Source organism: Carassius carassius, chromosome 3, assembly GCF_963082965.1.
Source record: "Carassius carassius chromosome 3, fCarCar2.1, whole genome shotgun sequence".
In the NCBI taxonomy this organism is placed as follows: domain Eukaryota; kingdom Metazoa; phylum Chordata; class Actinopteri; order Cypriniformes; family Cyprinidae; genus Carassius; species Carassius carassius.
This window is the reverse complement of record NC_081757.1, coordinates 19,174,867-19,197,799: the sequence shown is the minus strand read 5'-3', so window position 1 is coordinate 19,197,799 and position 22,933 is coordinate 19,174,867. Positions and strand designations below refer to the sequence as shown.

The window sequence follows — 22,933 nt, the reverse complement described above, 5'->3', positions numbered from 1 at the left end:
CAAGACCTCGGTGTGGAGGTGCATCCACACTGTCACCAACTCCCTTCTGCGCCATGCCGGGGATTAAATAAGGCTGCCGGCAACACGTCAGGAGTTCCAGGAAGTGCAGCAGGACTGTCATGCTATTGCTGGCATCCCCAGAGTCTTGGGCCTGGTTGATGGCACACTCATCCCTACGTGCAGGTTATAGTGGACCATAGGGGTGTGATCTCCGACCTGGTGGCAAGGTCCAGCAAAACTTCAAGTTCCTCTGACGAGAAGCTTGGTGCCCTTTTTTTACGTTGCTTCCCCACCATATTCTGTATCTAACTCTCTCTCTCTCTCTCTCTCTCTCTCTCTGTTCATTGTAGATACGTTGCTTTTTATTGAAAACATTAACCAATGGCAATCAATTCCGCATTAAACAGAAGTAACTGCAGCTGCTTGCCAATCAATTCTGATTGTAAAGTACCTTACCATTAATATAAAAGTGTATTACATAATTTTTAGAAGTCGTTAAACCCATGTCAAGAAGCGGCACAAGTGGCACAACAGAATAAGGAGGGTGGATGATTAGCGAGGGATACCCGGTTCGTCTAACCATCACAACATATCGTGTGAACATATTACTGACCATTTGATAATTTAATTTATAGTCTATATTTTACTGATAACTTAAACTATGTTAAAATTAATTTTACTGGAATAATTTGAGGAATGTTTCATTTGCATAGAACTTGTTGTCTTTCTTAATGCTGTAATTCACCTTCGAGTGAAGTGGAAAATCGATTCCTGAGCAATCGATGCCAACTAATTCAGCACCTTCACTTGGGACAGCGCCTTTGTAATGTCGAACGTAAGAGGCAGCATGTTAAGAAGCTTCCTAAGGGACACTTCGGGGAACACAATTAGGAACATAAACAACTTTGGTAAGATATATCTTTCGAGTCTTCTTAGCGCACTAAGAGTGAGCGTTATCAGGGAACCGGGCCCTGATTATTTTCAATGAAACATTTAAATTGGTTCGTAAATCGCAACAAACGATTCAATCACAAATTAGAATGATTCGATTATAGCTGTTCTCGAGTTGTCAATTTAATGATTCAAATGAGCCGTTTAGTGCGAGTCTCCAGTGAACTGAATTCACAAGGAAGAACCGGGAGATTATGAGCACGTGCATGACTGATGCTGCCAAAAGTCATTTACTAATGTTGAATTTTAGGATTAATTATTGTAACTTAAAACCATATTTAGGTAAAAAGTTGTTTGTAAACTAAATCTGCTGTAAAGGGTGATCAATTTAAGCCCACTGAAATGCTTGAATGCAGACACATCAGCATCAGTGTTTTAGGTAAAAAAAAAAGGAAACATTAAAATAACACAGATTAAATAAAATAACTCATGCATGTTCAAATTCCCCACTGCCATAACATAAACAGTTTTATTAAAATGCTACGCATTTAACCCTATGTGAATTCTGTTTTTATATTGTTTATCAACAGTATAAATTTTTATATTGTTTGGATTAACTAGCCGAGTAGATGGATATGATTGTTTATTCATAACCATATTGGAAACAACTAAATATTGTTAGCTAATGCTAACTGTCTAGCTAATTAGCTTGCTGGTGCTAAGTTGAGGTAATTTTTTGATATAAAGTCCAAATATTTTTATTCAACGACCTAGATAGATTACATCTGGGGGATGGAAAAGAAAGGATGTAATGTTTAGAACAAAGTTATAGTAATTATCAAAGTGGGAAGTGAGTGGTGTTTTAACACCACAGACAAGGTTTGAGAAAGAAAAAATCATTATGAAAATATAATTATATTTTCCTTAAAATGTTCTTCCTAACTTCAGGCCTTATTCTCATGTCATATATAACTGTGATGTTCTGCAAAACAACAAACTTTATCTTTGTGTATCTTCCACAGAAACTCATCTAGAATGTTACTAACAACATATTTCTGGCTCATCATTTGACCAAAATCAACACTGGATCGCACTCTTGTATTTTATCAAATCACATAAGTTTTTTTAGAAATTGTTTAATTTTAATAATAGTAATATAATGTACCACATGCTGATCAGTGAGATGTGGGTGGGATGTAATGTCAGAGTAAAGTAAAGCCACAACTTCCTCAGTAGTGATCAAATCATCTTTTTTTCCCTACAAAACCAATATAATGCAATATTTCTATCTAATGAATGTAAGCTGCACTGGGGACATCACATGCATGAGCGAATCAGGAAAATTCTGATAATAAATCTAGGAAGTATTTGATTGTTGGATTTTAAATCAGTGGGGTTAAGGCATCAAAAGCTGTTTTATGGATTATAACTAATATTATTACTAAAACCTTATTAGTAATTAGTTACCCTTCTAGTTACTGCAAAAAGTAATATTATTACAGCAACTAAGTTACTAGTTACTCCTCAACAATGGTGTTCTTGTAGCTGAGTGCAAATTTTATTTTATTTGTATTTATTTGATTATTTGTTAATTAATAATTGGGCCGGGGGGGGGGGGGGGGGGGGATGGGCATGCTAAAAACATAATCATCAGAGTTTACAGTTGTTTCTTTATGTGTGTGATTTTAGGGACGCTTTCTCCAAGAACAATGAGCCAACCATGATTCCCATTCCTGATAGGAACGCTGTGATTGGGGAGGCTCGAAAAATGAGCCCCAATGACATCCTGCGCATTAACAGACTCTACTGCAGTACGTTAAGACTTTACTGCTATTTGATTTAAAACAGCATCTTGTGATTCTTTGCTGAAAACCCCACCTTAGACCACCATGAATTTACACACAGTCCCAGGGTGTTTTATGCTGGTTAGTAGATGGGCCGCTACACACATGCTGTTCATTAGCAGTACTTACCTGGTCTACCAGAATATTGTTATTTATTTATTTATTGGTCTTCTTGCTTGACCAGGGTCATCTTGCAGGCTAAAATAAGCGGGCTGGTGGTCTTAACAGTGGGATTTATAATTGTTGTAACTCTTATGACAACAACATCTTGTCTGTCTTTTCATGTTAAATGTTTATTATTATAATTTTTTTCTTAGGTTGAAGTGCTACCGGGCTGCAGGAGGGATGTGTTTGCTGATATTATTAATCTTTTCATCTTAGCATTCATCATTCACATATCATCCTTTTTAAAAAAAAATTCCACATGAAAGTTTCAATTGATTTTTCGCTTTCTATCTTTTAAAAATTAAACTACTTTTTCAATCAGACACCTCTTAGTAAACATTCAGTATCAGAGGCATCTGAATAACCAACAAAAGGTGCATATACTGTACACTTAAAATGCTTTTTAAAGGGGTCCTATTATCTTTTTTTTTTTATTTTTATTTTTTTACTTTTTCAATTTTAATTAGGTTGCCATTTTTGAAAATACTAAATGTTTCATGTATAATATTCTATCAAATTGTGTACCGGCATAGAATTTGTAAATTCTTAAACATGAAGTATTATATATGATGTACGTTAAGGATAACATTCATAACAAAGATGTAAAAAAATGAAAAGTGGCATCAATAGAATAAAGGTAGAGTCAACATAAAAAGGAGAAATTTAGTTCTGATACCTTTACGACTTGAAAGTCTTTGTAAGGTTTCAAAATAAATCTTGAAGTCAGCCTTGAAATGGGTGTTTTTGAGTATCTTTTGTAACACCTGTGTCGATTGACAGGCACTGACAATATACTAATATCTATAGGCCAATAGGTTCGGCTCGGAAGGCATAAATTAAACAGCTCAAATTTGTGGGGAAATAAATCTGTATTGAAAACAAATTGATTCTTTGTAGAGAATAAAGTGAAAAAAAGAACATTATTTCACAGTATTCACAGTTTCAACTGAATGACACTTCGTAATGACAAAGAAAAAAAAATCAATCAAATTGCAATACACTAATTATGCATGGACTAATCTGGTTGCACCCAATAACTATAGAGTTTAGTTAGACTTCACTCGTATAACAAGTTCACAATTATAACTTTTGACAAGCTCAGTTAACTCAAAACAGGAAAAGAAAACATTTTAAAAATCAGAATGTTACAAGAGCAATTCAGGAAATTTTGATTCAATGGATTCTGTTCAATAACTCTGTATAGTACATTCAATTTGGTAAATAAAATTCAAAAAGGTTTGGTTCAATACATTCAATTCAAAAGATTTCAGTGCAAAGATTCAATTTGGTTTGATTCTGTAATCTCAGTTCAAAAAGATTCAGTTCAAGTGACTCGGTTCAAAATGGTTCAGTTCGATAGATTCACCAGAAAAATTATTCGATTCCCAGGTTCTGCAAAACTCCATGTGCGAACAATAAGGAACAAAAAAAAACTAATAGTTCGGTCTTCACAAAGATATCCCTTTGAGCGGTCTCTCGAAGGAAAAATAAAGAAAGAAGATATGGCTCCGTTTCTGTGAACTTGCAGGTAATCTGAATTTTCCTACCCGGTTCCTGGGTTAGATTTAACTGTTCAGCTTTGGTCTTGTGTGGGTTGACTCGCCATCTCGCATTGTCCTCAAATTGAAATGATCGGAGTTCCAGAATATATGTGTATACATACACACAGGCAACATTAAGTTCACAAGCATATCAATTATCCGTTTCTAGTACAACAGTACAGATAGCATTCGTTGGCCTGCTAAACATTTAACAGTAACACTTTCACCGTAATTCAACAACTCAGTCGACATTAAGCCATCTAATTAAAAAACAAATATCAACTTCAAACAATATGAACACCTTACTGCTTAGCCAACAAACCTCTTCTAACTTGTAATAAACCAGAACTCATCAGTATCACATTATCTCTCACTCAAATACATCATTGCACATATCTGATTGCATATATAACTGTTTACACAGTGCAAAATGTGTACTCACCAAAATTCAAAGAAATAAAAGCATAGATGTATTTTTATCTTCTTTGACTCCTCTTTTTAGCTATTTCTCAAAGTTATGCTGCTTCTAATATCATTAGTTTAATCAGGACCACTTCCATCAAGTATATTTATGACAATTATAATTGCATACAGTTAGTGTTGGCGGTATGGTCATGTTCTGGGCAACACTCCACACGCCTGTCCATGCAGCCATGCTTGGACAGAGCGGGGAGAGCAGCAAGACAAACCCCCCTGGGGTACAGAACAGAACCATTATAAGTATATATATATAATTACAATTCACAATTACGTGAGTTGTAAACAAAATGTGATAGAGACTGCTTCCAATGAAGAGACTGTAAAGAAAAACAAAGTTAGATCGGATTACTGGTTCAGTTGGTGGAGTTGGGGTTGGAGGAGGGAGTTAATTGCAAGCAGCAATGCGATGGAGAGACACTGAAGAATGGGAATTTAAATAGACTGCAGGTGATAGGTGTCAAGACTGGATTGGTACACGTCAGGAACAGCTGACTGTCAGCTGATGCAAGCGTGACTAACGTGGCCTGACTGAACTAACGCGATGCTCGATTCTCATAGAGAAAAGAAAATGGCTTCTCGCATACAGCAACTAACGTGGTGGAGCGGGACTTCAACATAAACCTCACTTAACTGGACAGTCATTAAAATGTCAATCATCACACTAACATACGTTTTACTTAGATTTTATAATTTCTTACACTTTTATTATTAGTATTATTTCTGGTTAGTTAATTATTTCAACACTCTTTAATTTATTCCTTATTTTATAATACATTTAAATTATACAGGGTTTACATACACCCCTCTTAAAGTTAAGCAAATCTCTTTGCGTTTTGTGCTTATCATGATCCTTCAGTTACTCTTCGACAGTATTAAGTATTAAGATAGATAGATAGACCTAGGCTATTATTTTTAGGCCCACATCATTATTATTATTATTATCATCATCAGTAGCGGTAGGTAGGCCTATTATCATTACTAGGCTGTTGTTATAATTGGGAGTAGCACCAGACTTCTAATCTGAGCTTGCAGGCATTATTATTATTATTATGAGTAGTAGTAGGCCTATCATCATTACTAGGCTATTGCTATATAATTATATGAAGTTACATTGCTATATAATTATATGAAGTTACATGCTTTATTGTTGTTATTATTGTTATTATTATTATTATTATTATTATCAACAGTAGGCCTATTATCATACTAGGCTATTGCTATATAATTATATGAGGTTACATGCTTTATTGTTGTTGTTGTTGTTATTATTATTATTATTATTATCATCAGTAGGCCTATTATCATTACTAGGCTATTGCTATAATTGGGAATTGCACCAGACCTCTGATATTAATTTATGCTTTATTATTATTATTATTATTACTAGTCCTAATAGTAGGCATCATCTGCATTTTTTACAGAAGCTTGCAGGTAGGTGATGTTAATGTGAGACCTGAGCCTGCTTTGCCTTGCAAAGATCCTCAATTCTTGGCTCAATGTTTGATAAACATAGCCTCAAATCATCCTCAATTTGTGCACGATTGTGGTATTTCGTTTTGAGTGCAGTCATTTTTGAGAATCCTGCCTTACACAAATATGTTGACGCGAAAGGAAGGAGAATCTTCAAGGCAACGTCACCGAGTTGAGGGTAATCCTGCATCAATGCTGCCCAGAATGACGAAAGAGGGCAGGAGCTAAAGAGTTCCTTCAGTCTACTGTCACTCTTCAGCTCAAAAAGCTGTTCCTGCATATCAGTTGATAGCTCGTTTGCTGTGCACACAAACAGATCTTGAACCCACACAAAAGAGCGATAATCCTCTTTAAAGTATGTCGCAAATTGTTTTTTCATTGCTGACAAGTGCTCAGACGCTGATTGAAATAGGGAGGAGAAATTGTGTGACGTGCCTGCATCAGTGATAAAGTCTGTGAGGCTGGGGAACATGTCGCAGTACCCTCGACTGATGCGGCCATGCCAGAGGTCTAGTTTTTGTGTGAAGGCGTGCACTTTGTCTGCAAGGAGCAAAATATGAGTTTTGCGGCCTTGCAAAGACAGGTTGAGACCATTCAAGCGGTCAAATATATCGACCAAATAGGACAGAGACGCAAGCCACATAGTGTCATTGAGATGCTTGACCAGATCTGATTTGATTTCTGTCAAAAACCACTTCACCTCCTCTCGCAGCTCGCAGCTCCTCTCGCACCTCTCGCAGCTTTTTAATTTGCAGGGCTTCATGCTTTCGTTTGCCAGCACCTCGGCACACACGACACACTGAGGTCTCAGATCCGCCGTGACTGTAAACCCAAACTGCAGGTATGCTTCATCGTACCTTCGAAGCTTTTTTGCAGCTGGTGGTGCATCGGTTGGCTTGTTGGTCCTCACAAGAAATTTCTGCATTTTTGTTATGTGTTTAATATAACATATGAATATGAACTAAATATCCAAGATGGCGCCGCACATGGCTGCTTCAGTGCTTGGCTCTCCAGTGTTTGTACTGTTTTTGTTCGTTTTTCCTGTTTTTTGTTTAACAAACACGATCAGTTTCACCAGGGATGAACTGCTGAACATTCGGCAGAACACACCACATGATATTTTTCCGGATTTCTATTATACAGACGTTTTACTGAACATTGTTATCGGAGGAGCAGCGGCGCTGATCAAGCGCTTCAGGACGCGCAGACGGGGAAAGCGAGCGGGAGCGCTCGTCAGACTCAGGAAGCGCGGATTTCGAACGCCGTTGCCTAGCATCCATCTCGCAAATCTCCGCTCTCTACCCAACAAAACGGACGAACTCCTTCTGCTCTCTCGGACAAATAAGGATTTCTCTCACTCTGCTGCTCTGTGTTTCACGGAAACTTGGCTGAATGACGCCATACCGGACAGCGCACTCCATCTGCCGGGCTTTCAGCTGTTTAGAGCGGATCGCGACGCAGAATCAACGGGGAAATCGCGCGGCGGCGGGACATGCTTTTACATCAATGAACGGTGGTGTACAGATGTAACTGTGTTAAAGAAGATGTGCTGTCCTGATCTAGAAACGCAGTTTATCAACTGCAAGCCGTTCTATTCGCCGCGGGAGTTTCACTCGCTCATTCTGGTTAGTGTTTACATCCCTCCTCAAGCGCAAGTAAGTCTGGCTTTACAGAAACTCGCTGATCAGATCACAGACACAGAACAACAACACCCGGACTCTGTTTTAATCATTCTTGGGGACTTTAATAAAGCCAATCTCTCCCGTGAACTGCCAAAATACAGACAGCATGTTACCTGTCCCACCAGAGACAGTAATATACTGGATCACTGTTACACCACAATAAAGGATGCATATCACTCTGTTCCACGAGCAGCTTTGGGACGTTCTGATCACTGTCTGGTTCATCTTATACCGACCTACAAGCAGAAACTTAAATCTGCTAAACCTGTAGTAAAGACTGTGAAGAGATGGACCAGTGAAACAGAGCAGGATTTACAATCTTGTTTTGACATCACAGACTGGAGCGTTTTTGAAGCTGCTACCACCGATCTGGACGAACTCACAGAGACTGTAACATCCTATATTAGTTTCTGTGAGGATATATGCATTCCTACCAGGACTTATTTAACATTCAACAATGATAAGCCATGGTTTACAGTAAAACTCAGACACCTTCGTCAGGCCAAAGAGGATGCCTACAGAAATGGGGACAGGGTCTTGTACAATCAGGCCAGGAACACACTGAACAAAGAGATTAGAGCGGCTAAAAAGACCTATGCTAAAAAGTTGGAAGACCAGTTTACTTCCAACGACTCTACTTCAGTTTGGAGAGGACTGAGAGCCATCACAAACTACAAGACACCATCCCCTTGCACTGAGGCTAATCAACGACTTGCTAACGACCTGAATGAGTTTTATTGTAGATTTGAAACCCCCAACACCCACTCTGACCATCTCCCTACACAACCATTAACACCTCCTGCAATCCCCCTCTCCATACCTCCTGCTCTTCAAATCTGTGAAGATGATGTGCGCCAGGTCTTCAAGAAAAACAAAAGAAGAAAAGCACCAGGCCCAGATGGCGTTACACCAGCCTGTCTGAAAATCTGTGCTGACCAGCTGGCCCCCATCTTTTCACAGATCTTCAACAGATCTCTGGAGTTGTGTGAAGTGCCTTCCTGCTTCAAATGCTCCACCATAATCCCCATTCCAAAGAAACCCAAGATAACAGGATTTAACGACTACAGACCTGTGGCTCTAACGTCTGTCGTCATGAAGTCGTTTGAAAAACTGGTTCTGGCTTATCTGAAGGACATCACTGGACCCTTACTGGACCCCCTGCAGTTTGCGTACCGAGCAAACAGGTCCGTGGATGATGCAATCAACATGGCATTGCACTTCATCCTGCAACATCTGGACAAAACAGGGACTTATGTGAGGATCCTGTTTGTGGACTTTAGTTCGGCTTTCAACACCATCATCCCAACAACCCTCCAAACCAAACTGACCCAGCTCTCTGTTCCTAGCTCTATCTGTCAGTGGATCACCAGCTTTCTGACAGATAGGCAACAGTTAGTGAGACTGGGGAAATTCATGTCAAACAGCTGCTCCACCAACACTGGTGCCCCTCAGGGATGTGTTCTCTCCCCTCTGCTCTTCTCCCTGTACACCAACGACTGCACCTCTAAAGACCCCTCTGTCAAGCTCCTGAAGTTTGCAGACGATACTACAGTCATCGGCCTCATCCAGGACGGTGACGAGTCTGCTTACAGACAGGAGGTTGAGCAGCTGGCTGTCTGGTGCAGTCTTAACAACCTGGAGCTGAACACGCTCAAAACAGTGGAGATGACTGTGGACTTTAGGAGAAACCCCCCTGCACTTTCCCCACTCACCATCATGAACAGCACTGTGGCTGCAGTGGAGTCATTCAGATTCCTGGGAACCACCATCTCTCAGGACCTGAAGTGGGACAATCACATTGGCTCCATTGTGAAAAAAGCCCAACAAAGGTTGTATTTCCTTCGCCAGCTGAGGAAGTTTAACCTGCCACAGGAGCTGCTGAAACAGTTCTACTCAGCCGTCATTGAGTCAGTCCTGTGTACTTCAATTACTGTCTGGTTTGGTTCAGCTACAAAATCAGATATCAGAAGACTACAGAGAACTGTTCGGACTGCTGAAAGGATTATTGGTGCTCCCCTGCCCACCCTCCAAGAACTGTACACATCCAGAGTGAGGAAAAGGACTCAGAAAATCACTCTGGATCCCTCACATCCAAGTCACCCCATCTTTGAACTTTTGCCATCTGGCCGGCGCCTCAGAGCCGCAAATACAAGAACAGCAAGGCACAAGAATAGTTTCTTCCCCCAGGCAATCTACCTCATGAACAGTTAAATGTTTCCCACTTAAACGTATGCTTATGCAAAAATGTGCAATATCCTTATATTTATTTGTTACCCCTCCATCCTAGAACATTCCTGCATCTCACTCAATCCTATTCCATTATCATTTATAGCACAATTGTTTATACACTTATTTATTTGCCAATTTGTAATTCTCCTGTAAATTTTTTTTTTTTTTTTTTTTTTTTTTTTTTGTCTGTGTGTTGTTGTCTCTGTTTACTGGAAGCTTATGTCACTAAAACAAATTCCTTGTATGCGCAAGCATACTTGGCAATAAAGCTCTTTCTGATTCTGATTTCTGATTCTGATTCTGGTGTTTTCAATAAAGTTTAGGCAATATGTAACTGTGTGTGTGGCTATGTTGAGAGACGTATCAGGGGCTAATCAGTCGGGAATTAGGCACGATCTTTAATTAAACGAACAAAACAATTATTTCGCAGACAATTCTGATTTAAATTTAATACTAAATGATTGTAGTCCTCGTGTGTGTGTGTGTGTGTGTGAGTGAGTGAGTGTGTGTCTTAGTCGCGTGGGTAGTTTTAGCTAAGTGTAGCTACTGCCTAGCATTTAAAAAAATTACTGGCTAGGGCTGAGATTTGATCTAATCTTTAAAAAGAATGTGTGTGGGTTTAGTCTATAAAAAGACTGTTGGGGTTCTGTAGTAAAGGCCTATGTAATTCGAGATTGATAACAGACTAGCAAGAGCTGGCACAAGCGAACTTGGCAAGAGACTAGACTAGAGTGAATGGAGAGTTATGTCGTGAGTCAATTTAAATGCAGTGATTTATTTTTGTGTGAGAGTGAGTGAACATTTACATTTACACCCCGCTCTGTAAGCCAGGGCGGGAACAGCAGCAGCCATGCGCAAGCGTGATTCATTTGCAGCCTGGACGCAGAGGGGGTGTGTGTGTCTGCTCTCTGCTCTGACTGCAGGCTGGGACTGCTGCGCGAGGCTACTGAGAGACTGACCGCCTGTGAATGCTTTTGGATGAGAGAGGGGCTCACAGCAGCACCCGCTGCTCGTTGAGCACAGTAGGCCTAACTGCGGAGTGATTCTTGCTATCGAGTCTCCAAACACCACAAAAGTCTCCAAAAACCCCGCTGGATTTGTCGCTTTTTAACAAAAAAAAAAGTCGCCAGGAGGATGATTTGTATGTGTTATAATCAGTGCTTGAAGTGGGGGGAAAAGGTGGCGGTTCTCTCTTTGCATTGGCTAATCATGACATTTTTACAGTGAAAAACAAAACTTGGAGATATTGCTGTTACAACAATTTGTTGTTATTTATTTATTAACAACATAAATGTATTTAAACATGTTTGTGTGTGCGTGGCTGCGTGCGTATGAGCATTTCCAAAAACTAAAGGAAAGCTTTAACTGTAGCCTATATTCTGACTAGTTTATTCGTTCATATAAATATATATATATATATATATATATATATATATATATATATATATACAGTCAGGGTGCAAGGACCTTAAACTTTTGAGGCTTGCGCAGCTTCTCGAGGAGAAATCAAACAAATGAGCGCCGTTTTCTGAAGTCTATGAGCAGGTCTCTTTTTCAGGTTTTTTTCCTCCTATCCTGTAGCCCAGTGGTTCCCAAACTTTTCCATTCCACGACCCACCTAGACAAGTGTAATATATTTCACGACCCACCAAAATATTAAAAAAAAAAAAAAAACAACGAGTGAAATTACTTTAAACCTAATCTTACTTAAAATTTTTATGACAGAAATTAAGTATTTAAGAAAAATAACCATTTTATTTTAGAGTACAACTGAAAATTTCACTACAAATTTACAAGTTTTAATTTTTGTTTACTGGCGTTAAAATATGTAGTGTCCATAAAAACGTGAAGCAGGCTCACTCCAGTGAAGTGTGATCTGCGCTGCTGTGTTTTGTTGCATTCATGATCCTTCCGTGTGTGTCGGCGAGAACGGAGCACAATCCAACACTTTTTTAGAAAAGCATAAGAAGCAAAGCAGAACTATCTAAAACAGTTTGGAGATTAAAATAATTGTGAAATAGGTAAAAAAAGACCGATTGAACCTTTTAATGACATTGCTCTGAGACCTTCAAAACACGCAACGCACACGGACTTAATTGCAATTTGAAAATCACACTAAGGATATTGCAGTTCATTATTAATGTTGGTGGGCTATATCGTTGTGATGAGTGGGTTCCCAGTTCCCGCCTCCTTCTTCCTGTGATTGTGAAGATTTTAATGTTTTACACTGGTGCCGAAGCCAGGGAGGAAGGAGGGGCGCGCTGCCGAAGATCCTTCGCCGCTGGGGTGAATCCGCAGTGCCATCGAGCAGGGCGAAGGAGTCTGCCGCCGAGGGTGCTCGATGTGGTGGGCTGGAGTGAGTTGCCGGGGGGGGGGGGGGGCGAACTCACTCCAGCCCACTGCCTCGATGACTCCTTCGTGGAAAGAGGTGGGAACCGGCGGACAATCAAACAAAGTTTTAATAACCAAATAAACACAAAACAGCGCGACAGCCCCTCTCGGATGACTGCCGTGCACAAATAAAAAACAAACACAAAATAAAACCCAGGCCTGGTCCTCTCTCGTCCTTCACTGTCATCGCTCCTCTTTTGTATCTTTCCGATCTCCTCCGTGGTTCTTGAGACCGGTGAGTGTTGCTCATTTCCCAATCACTCCACCGGCCTAGCTCTGTTCCCATGGCACTAGGCCCCGCCCCACTCGTCACATTCGTGCAGCCCTAGACTGAACTGTGTTAGTGTCTGTGTGTCATTGAAACGCAAAATTAGCTGCAGCCAAGTGACTTTGTGCGACCCACCTTGTTCCATTCCGTGACCCACGAGTGGGTCGCGACCCACAGTTTGAAAACCCCTGCTGTAGCCTACTCGCGCCCCACCGGTTGAAAACCAGTGACTTATGGCTTATGACTTATGGCTATGACTCTTTTGGGTTAAAATAACTTCTTTTCAACTCACTGTTCATGGTCTTACGATTCAGTGGGGCATAACCAGCAGTTAAGAAGTCATTTAAGGGTTTCACCATCGATAGTATCCAGAAAATCCCAAGAATGATCTTAACTCTTTTAGGTTATTAGGTTTTGGCCAGGTATTAAGAGCACTTATCTTTTCTCTGTCTCTGATATTAAATGGCCTAAGTACCGGACTGAAGTTTGGAAGAACTTGCATTTTTCTGGGGATAATTTTGACACATACTCTCTTAGTCTTCTCAGTACTTTTAGAAGCCGTTCTTCATGCTCCTCTGGGGTCTGGGAAAACATTATTACATCATCAAGGAACACCAAGACCTCAGAAAGATGTAGATCCTCCATGTACTTGGTATATTGGTAATTCCTTGAGGCATCCGATTAAATTCCTAAAATCCTAAAGGACAAGAGAACGCGGTTTTGTATTTGGCAGACTCCTCCATTTCTATCTGGTAACAACCAGACTTCAAGTCCATAACTGAGAACCAACGAGAACCTGTTAAGGCAGAAAAAGACTCTTCGAGGTTAGGCAGAGCATAGGAATCTTTGACAGTATGTGAATTTAGCCTTCTGTAATCCACACATAGTCTCACGTCGCCATTCTTCTTTCGTACTACTACGATTGGGGATGCAAACAGAGACTCAGATTCCCGGTTCACTCCTGACTCTTTTAACTCTTGCAAGTGCCGTCTGACAGCAGCCAGATCATGAGGATGGATAGGACGGGCTCTTTGTTTAAATGGAGTTTCCTCAGAAAGCTTGATGTGATGCTTGACCTTGGATGTTCGACCAAAATCGAGGTCATGTTGTGCAAGCACATCAGACATATCACTGAGATTCTTACTGATCCTATCCCTCCACTCTTTGGGCAGTGGGGATTCTCCAAAGTCAAAAGTAAGCACTCCTTCGGAGCAGCTCTGACTGACCAGCAGGTACAGATCCCGTCTCGTGTTCTTGAGGGATGATGCTCTCGATGGCATGCACTTCAGCAACAACAGCATTTGGCTGCAGTACAACATCCTGATGTGACTCATTCTGTAACTGGACAGTTAACTTTTGATGCTTTCTCTCCATCATTCTGAAATGTGTTCATGAATTTTGAGAACAACTCATCACTATCATCAATTGCACCATAAGCTGCATCAAGCACAATAAGGTAGGCTCTGGGAGAAGCACGAGGCCCTAAAGGCTTGACAATATCAGTGGCAGGAGGTAAGACACTCTCAGTAATTCTCCTTACTCTTTGTAAGTCAGACACAGAAGGGTCATCGAAGAGTAAAGCAACATTACAACGCCAATTGTCGTAATCGGATTCATTACTGGGCTGGGGAATTCTCCAAGAGAAAGGGCGGAGCTTAACTACAGCAGTAGATGGAATTTCTGCATCAACTTCACTCTTAACTATATGCTCCACAATGACTTTATGCACCTCAGCGGGATTGAGTTGAACGTGACTCATGGTATCTGACAAAAGTTTTTCAGACCTTGGTATGTCATCTTGAGTATGTGTTGGCACATTGAGAATGGGACTTGGACATTTATCTTGGAAGCATCATGCTCTTTAATGGAATTGAGCTCGTCAAGCTCAGACTCCTTTTCATCCACCTCATCTGGAATTAAGGAGCTCGAGATCTGAGAGAGTTCTTCTTGTAGCAAAGCGTTGAAGGATTTTCCACTTTGCTTAGCAATGGCTTTCAGGGTGGATAATTCAATTCAATTCAAGTTTATTTATATAGCGCTTTTTACAATACAAATAATTACAAAGCAACTTTACAGAAAATTACATTTCTACAATATTTAGTAGTAGCTTATAAGTGGTGGTCAGTTTGTGTGCATATGACAGGATTTTTCAGAAAAATTAATACAGGGCATATTCTGCCAGACGATGAACATTATTAACAGCAGTAATTATATGATGCAGTCACACTTGTAGCAATATTTGTTAGTTCTGTTTGTTGATTCAGGGGTTAGCATCATCTGGGGTCCTCTGAGGGGTCAGCATCATGTCTTCTCAGGTGTTCTGGATCCAGACTGGAGCTTGTGTAAATCCTGGTTACCACGGGATGTAAATCCCATGGCAAAACATAGAAACGAATAGAGACATCATTAGCATAGCTGCTGTTCCAACAAAGTAAAATTAATTAGTTTAACCCAAGCTAAAGAATAAGAATGTGCATCAGATACAACTGTAGTCACAATTTAAGAGATACATTATTCGAATGCTTGGCGAAAGAGATGCGTTTTTAATCTAGATTTAAACAGAGAGAGTGTGTCTGTACCCCGAACATTATCAGGAAGGCTATTCCAGAGTTTGGGAGCCAAATGTGAAAAAGCTCTACCTCCTTTAGTGGACTTTGCTATCCCAGGGACTACCAAAAGTCCAGAGTTTTGTGACCTTAGGGAGGGTCATAGATTGTAACGTGGTATGAGGCTAGTTAGGTACGCAGGAGCTAAACCATTTAGGGCCTTTTATGTAAGTAATGATAATTTGTAACTGATACAGAATTTAAGAGGTAGCCAGTGCAGAGACTGTAAAGTTGGGGTAATATGATCATATTTTCTTGACCTGGTAAGCTAGCAATGAGATGTAGCCTTGATCTGACGCGAGAAGCAGGTCATTTGTCATATTAACAAGTGCAGTTTCTGTGCTATGGCGGGACCGGAAACCTGACTGAAATTCTTCATACAGATCATTTTTTTTGCAGGAAGGAGCTCAACTGAGCAGATACAACTTTTTCAAAAATTTTAGACATAAATGGAAGATTTGAAATAGGCCTATAATTTGCCAGTTCACTAGGATCTAGTTTTGGTTTCTTAATAAGAGGTTTAATAACCGCCAGCTTGAATGGTTTTGGGACGTGACCTAAAGATAACGACGAGTTAATAATATTGAGAAGCGGTTCTTCGGCTACAGGTAACAACTCTTTCAGTAATTTAGTGGGTACAAGGATCTAATAAACACATTGTTGGTTTAGATACAGTGAGAAGTTTATTTAGCTCTTCCTGTCCTATAGTTGTAAAGCACTGCAGTTTATTTTTGGGTGCCATGGATGAAACTGAAGTGTTAGACGCTGTAGAATCTACATTCGCTATAGTATTTCTAATGTTATCTATTTTATCAGTGAAGAAATTCATAAAGTCATTACTATTGAACGTTGATGGAATATTTGAATCAGGTGGCGTCTGGTTATTTGTTAATTTAGCCACTGTGCTAAATAAAAACCTTGGATTGTTTTGGTTATTTTCTATGAGTTTGTGGATATGCTCTGCCCTAGCAGTTTTTAGAGCCTGTCTATAGCTGGACATACTGTTTTTCCATGCAATTCTAAAAACTTCCAAGTGAATTTTCTCCATTTGCGTTCAAAACTACAACTTTCTATCTTGAGAGAGTGAGTATTACTGTTATACCATGGCACATGGTACGTTTTTCTCTAACCTTTTTCAATTTGATGGGGGCAACAGCTTCTAATGTATTAGAGAAAATAGTGCCTATGTTGCCAGTCATTTCATCTAGTTTATTTGTATTTTTGGGTACAAATAGCAGTTGAGATATATCAGGCAGGTTATTTGCAAATCTGTCTTTGGTGGTTGGAACAAAAGTTCTGCCGAGATGGTAACGCTGAGACATACTGTATAGCTAATATCAGTGATGCGCAGCATGCACAATACAAGGAAATGGTCTGTAACATCATCACTTTGAGGTACGATATCTATATCAGTAAGATCAACTCCATGCGATATAATTAAATCTAGTGTATGATTAAAATGATGAGTGGGCCCAGTGACATTTTGCTTGACTCCAAAAGAGTTTATTAGGTCAGTAAACGCAAGTCCTAATGCATCATTTGTATTATCATGGTGAATATTAAAATCTCCCATGATTAACGATTTATCAACTGTAACCAGAAGGTCTGAGGGGAAATCTGCAAATTCATTTAAGAATACTGTATACGGCCCTGGTGGTCTATACACAGTAGCCAGAGCAAGAGACACAATAGATTTATTTTGCATGTCTGACAGTGTAACATTAAGCAGAAGTATTTCAAGTGAGTTAAACCTGTGTTCTGTTTTCGACCCAAGGTAACATTGAGAATATCACTATATATTGTTGCAACACCTCCCCCATGACCAGTCTGACGGAGCTCATGCTTATAACAGTAGTTTGGTGCAGTAGACTCATTTAGACCAATATATTAATTTGGTTTTAGCCAGGTTTCAGTCAAGCAGAGTACATCAAAACTATTATCTATGATTATTTCATTTACAATAACCGCTTTGGGTGTGAGTGATCTAATATTTATGAGCCCAAACTTTAAAAATTGTTTTTGTTCATTTACTCTAAATTTTTCTGGTTTAAGTAAGAGGTTGTGGCACCAAAACTCTCCTCAGAAGAGTAGGCACTGCTCAAGGCTCTTATCTGGTAAGTTAAGCTTGGGTTGTCTTTATCTGTGTAGCTAAAGGATAGCAAGCGACTTATTGATTCCATAGCTGATCCAAAGATGTACTCTACAATGGTGTGGTCATGATATTTGGACTTAGGATCGTTAATGGGAAGGACTCTTGCAATGGAACCATGCTGCTTTAGAAGATCAAGGATCTCTTCATCCTCAAGAGTGTTAATTGGTCCACTGACTAGAAGAGCATTTAAGATTTTTACACTTTCCTTCTGTACTATTTCCATGTTTTCAATGTCAATGCACTTTCCACACTAAATAAACAGATTTGAATGTCTCGTTTGTTGATTTTTCCTAGAATGTAAAATATAAATAAGCTATTAATTACACATCCTGGCTGGCTCGCCACTTTTTATGTAATACCTGCGTCAATTGACAGGCACTGACAATATACTTATATCTATAGGCCAATAGGTTCGACTCGGAAGGCATAAATTAAAACAGCTCAACTTTGTGGGGAAATAAATCTGTATTGAAAATAAATTGGTTCTTTGTAGATGTAATGGAGGCGAGTGAGTAGTGCTGTGCAGGCAAATCTCACTCCCCGATCTCAAGAGACGCAATTGGTCCTTCTACAGCGAGTGGCTGTAGCCATTTAGCCTCCTTGTTAGTGCGTCCGCCTCCCATGCTGGAGACCTGGGTTCGAGCCCCGCTTGGAGCGAGTGTGAGGAGCGTCAGAGAGGACCCGGGAGAGAGGGGTTACATTTGGTGCCGTGACCCGGATGGGAGTGAGGTTTAGGGGGGTGAGTGTAACGGAGGCCAGCGAGTAGTGCTGTGCAGGTAAACCTCACTCCCCGATCTCAAGAGACGCACTAGTGACAGACGCTAGTGGCTGTAGCCATTTAGCCTCCTTGTTAGTGCGTCCGCCTCCCATTCCGGAGACCGGGGTTCGAGCCCCGCTCGGAGCGAGTGTGAGGAGCGTCAGAGAGGACCCGGGAGAGAGGGGTTACTCAAAGTCACCTTTATTTATATAGCGCTTTAAACAAAATACATTGCGTCAAAGCAACTGAACAACATTCATTAGGAAAACAGTGTAAATAATGCAAAATGATAGTTAAAGGCAGTTCATCATTGAATTCAGTTATGTCATCTCTGTTCAGTTAAATAGTTCTGTGCATTTATTTGCAATCAAGTCAACGATATCGCTGTAGATGAAGTGTCCCCAACTAAGCAAGCCAGAGGCGACAGCGGCAAGGAACCGAAACTCCATCGGTGACAGAATGGAGAAAAAAACCTTGAGAGAAACCAGGCTCAGTTGGGGGGCCAGTTCTCCTCTGACCAGACGAAACCACTAGTTCAATTCCAGGCTGCAGCAAAGTCAGATTGTGCAGAAGAATCATGTTTCCTGTGGTCTTGTCCTGGTGGTCCTCTGAGACAAGGTCTTTACAGGGGATCTGTATCTGGGGCTCTAGTTGTCCTGGTCTCCGCTGTCTTTCAGGGATGTAGAGGTCCTTTCTAGGTGCTGATCCACCATCTGGTCTGGATACGTACTGGATCCGGGTGACTGGAGTGACCCTCTGATCTGGACACAGACTGGATCTGGTGGCCACGGTGACCTCGGAACAAGAGAGAAACAGACAAATATTAGCGTAGATGCCATTCTTCTAATGATGTAGCATGTACATAGGGTGTTATGGGAAGTGTTTCCGGTTCCGGTTTACCTAATTAATGCAGCCTAAAAATCCTTTAGCGGATTTGGATATTAAAAGCATATTAGGATAAAGGATCTGCCGCCCGCAGTTGATTTTGATATTCTAGGTATTATCAAATTGCCTGAGTTTTGAGAACGTAGCGGACGTAGAGGATTATAATGTAAAAGGAGCTCATTCAAATACTGTGGTGCTAAACCATTCAGGGCTTTATAAGTTATAAGCAATATTTTAAAATCTATACGATGTTTGATAGGGAGCCAGTGCAGTGTTGACAGGACCGGGCTAATATGGTCATACTTCCTGGTTCTAGTAAGAACTCTTGCTGCTGCATTTTGGACTAGCTGTAGTTTGTTTACTAAGCGTGCAGAACAACCACCCAATAAAGCATTACAATAATCTAACCTTGAGGTCATAAATGCATGGATTAACATTTCTGCATTTGACATTGAGAGCATAGGCCGTAATTTAGATATATTTTTGAGATGGAAAAATGCAGTTTTACAAATGCTAGAAACGTGGCTTTCTAAGGAAAGATTGCGATCAAATAGCACACCTAGGTTCCTAACTGATGACGAAGAATTGACAGAGCATCCATCAAGTCTTAGACAGTTTTTCTAGGTTATTACAAGCAGAGTTTTTAGGTCCTATAATTAACACCTCTATTTTTTCAGAATTTAGCAGTAAGAAATTACTCGTCATCCAGTTTTTTATATCGACTATGCAATCCATTAGTTTTTCAAATTGGTGTGTTTCACCGGGCCGTGAAGAAATATAGAGCTGAGTATCATCAGCATAACAGTGAAAGCTAACACCATGTTTCATGATGATATCTCCCAAGGGTAACATATAATGCGTGAAAGAGTAGCGGCCCTAGTACTGAGCCTTGAGGTACTCCATACTGCACTTGTGATCGATAGGATACATCTTCATTCACTGCTACGAACTGATGGCGGTCATATAAGTACGATTTAAACCATGCTAATGCACTTCCACTGATGCCAACAAAGTGTTCAAGTCTATGCAAAAGAATGTTGTGGTCAATTGTGTCAAACGCAGCACTAATATCCAATAAAACTAATAGAGAGATACACCCACGATCAGATGATAAGAGCAGATCATTTGTAACTCTAAGGAGAGCAGTCTCAGTACTATGATACGGTCTAAATCCTGACTGGAAATCCTCACATATACCATTTTTCTCTAAGAAGGAATATAATTGTGAGGATACCACCTTTTCTAGTATCTTGGACAGAAAAGGGAGATTTGAGATTGGTCTATAATTAACTAGTTCTTTGGGGTCAAGTTGTGGTTTTTTGATGAGAGGCTTAATAACAGCCAGTTTGAAGGTTTTGGGGACATATCCTAATGACAATGAGGAATTAATAATAGTCAGAAGAGGATCTATGACTTCTGGAAGCACCTCTTTTAGGAGCTTAGATGGTATAGGGTCTAACATACATGTTGTTGGTTTAGATGATTTAACAAGTTTATACAATTCTTCCTCTCCTATGGTAGAGAATGAGTGGAACTGTTCCTCAGGGGGTCTATAGTGCACTGTCTGATGTGATACTGTAGCTGACGGCTGAATGGTTGCAATTTTATCTCTAATAGTATCGATTTTAGAAGTAAAGTAGTTCATAAAGTCATTTCTTGCTTTGGTGTTGGGAAATGTCAACACTTGTTGAGGCTTTATTGTTTGTTAATTTAGCCACTGTATTGAATAAATACCTGGGGTTATGTTTGTTTTCTTCTAAAAGAGAAGAGAAGTAATCGGATCTAGCAGTTTTGAATGCTTTTCTGTAGGATATGTTACTTTCCCACCAAGCAATACAAAATACCTTGTTTTGTTTTCCTCCAGCTGCGCTCCATTTTTCGGGCTGCTCTCTTTAGGGTGCGAGTATGCTCATTATACCATGGTGTCAAACTGTTTTCCTTAACCTTCCTTAAGTGTAAAGGAGCAACTTTATTTAAAGTGCTAAAAAAGAGAGAGTCCATAGTTTCTGTTACATCATCAAGTTGTTCTGAGGTTTTGGATATGCTCAGGAATTTGGTTACATCAGGAAGATAACTTAAAAAGCAGTCTTTTGTGGTAGAAGTGATGGTTCTTCCATACTTGTAACAAGAAGTAGAATTTACAATTTTGGCTATATGAGGTTTGCACAGAACTAAATAATGATCTGAGATATCATCACTTGGCTGAATAATTTCAACAACATCAACATCAATTCCATGTGACAGTATTAAATCTAGAGTATGATTTCGACAATGAGTAGGTCCTGAAACGTGTTGTCTAACCCCAATAGAGTTCAGAATGTCTATAAATGCTGATCTCAATGCATCTTTTTCATTATCAACATGGATATTAAAATCACCAACTATTAAAACTTTATCTGCAGCCAGAACTAACTCGGATGTAAAATCACCAAACTCTTTAATAAAGTCTGTATGGTGCCCTTGTGGCCTGTATACAGTAGCCAGTACAAACATAACAGGGGATTTATCATTAACATTTGTTTCTCTGGATAATGTTATATGAAGCACCATTACTTCAAACGAGTTATACTTGAAGCCTGCCCTCTGAGAAATCCTGAAAACGTTGTTATAAATTGAAGCAACACCTCCACCTTTGCCTTTTAGACGCGGCTCATGTTTATAATAGTGATCTTGGGGGGTGGACTCATTTAAAATAATGTAATCATCAGGTTTTAGCCAGGTTTCTGTCAAACAGAGTACATCTATATTATGATCAGTGATCATATTATTTACAAAAAGTGTTTTTGTAGAAAGGGATCTGATATTCAATAAGCCAAGCTTTATCATTTGTTTATCCATATTGCTTCTGTTTTTTATTTGTTGAACCTCAATTAAATTGTTAATCTTAACTTGGTTTGGACGTTTTTTGTATTTTCTAGTTTGGGGAACAGACACAGTCTTTATAGTGTGATATCTAGGTGAAAAAGTCTCTATGTGCTGAGAATTAACTGACCTCTGTGACGGGAGGCAGCTAGCAAACGGTCGGTTTAGCCAGCCTGTCTGCTTCCTGACCTGGGCCCCAGTTAGTCAAGTATAAACACTAAGACTATTTGCCATATTTCTAGAGAGAAGAGTGGCACCACCCCAGGAGGGATGAAGACCATCTCTTTTAAGCAGGTCAGGTCTGCCTATGTTGTCTATGTCTATGAAACCTATGTTATTCTGTGGGCACCACTTAGACATCCAGCCATTGAGTGATGACAATCTGCTATGCATCTCATCACCACGGTAAGCAGGGAGGGGACCAGAGCATATTACAGTGTCTGACATCGTGCTTGCAAGTTCACACACCTCTTTAATGTTATTTTTAGTGATCTCCGACTGGCAAAGTCGAACATCATTAGCGCCGGCATGAATAACAATCTTACTGTATTTACGTTTAGCATTAGCCAGCACTTTTAAATTTGCCAAGATGTCAGGCGCTCTGGCTCCCGGTAAACATTTGACTATGGTGGCTGGTGTCTCTATATTCACATTCCGTACAATAGAATCACCAATAACTAGAGCCCTTTCATCAGGTTTCTCAGTGGGTG

The 22,933-nt window shown here is 40.0% G+C and overlaps 1 protein-coding gene across 2 annotated transcripts in view; it reads left to right on the top strand.

The window, feature by feature from the left end:
* LOC132122339 (high choriolytic enzyme 1-like) overlaps nt 1-22,933 on the top strand; it is a 33,364-nt gene that overhangs the window by 2,680 nt on the left and 7,751 nt on the right. Inside the window, exons 7-8 of one of the 2 annotated variants that reach the window (XM_059532497.1) lie at nt 2,581-2,702; nt 3,053-4,306. In XM_059532497.1, the coding sequence (XP_059388480.1) occupies nt 2,581-2,702; nt 3,053-3,057 (127 nt within the window). In that variant the 3' untranslated portion in view covers nt 3,058-4,306. Of the gene's footprint in view, nt 1-2,580; nt 2,703-3,052; nt 4,307-22,933 lie in introns of those variants that run through there. The other variant, XM_059532488.1, reaches the window with a different exon arrangement.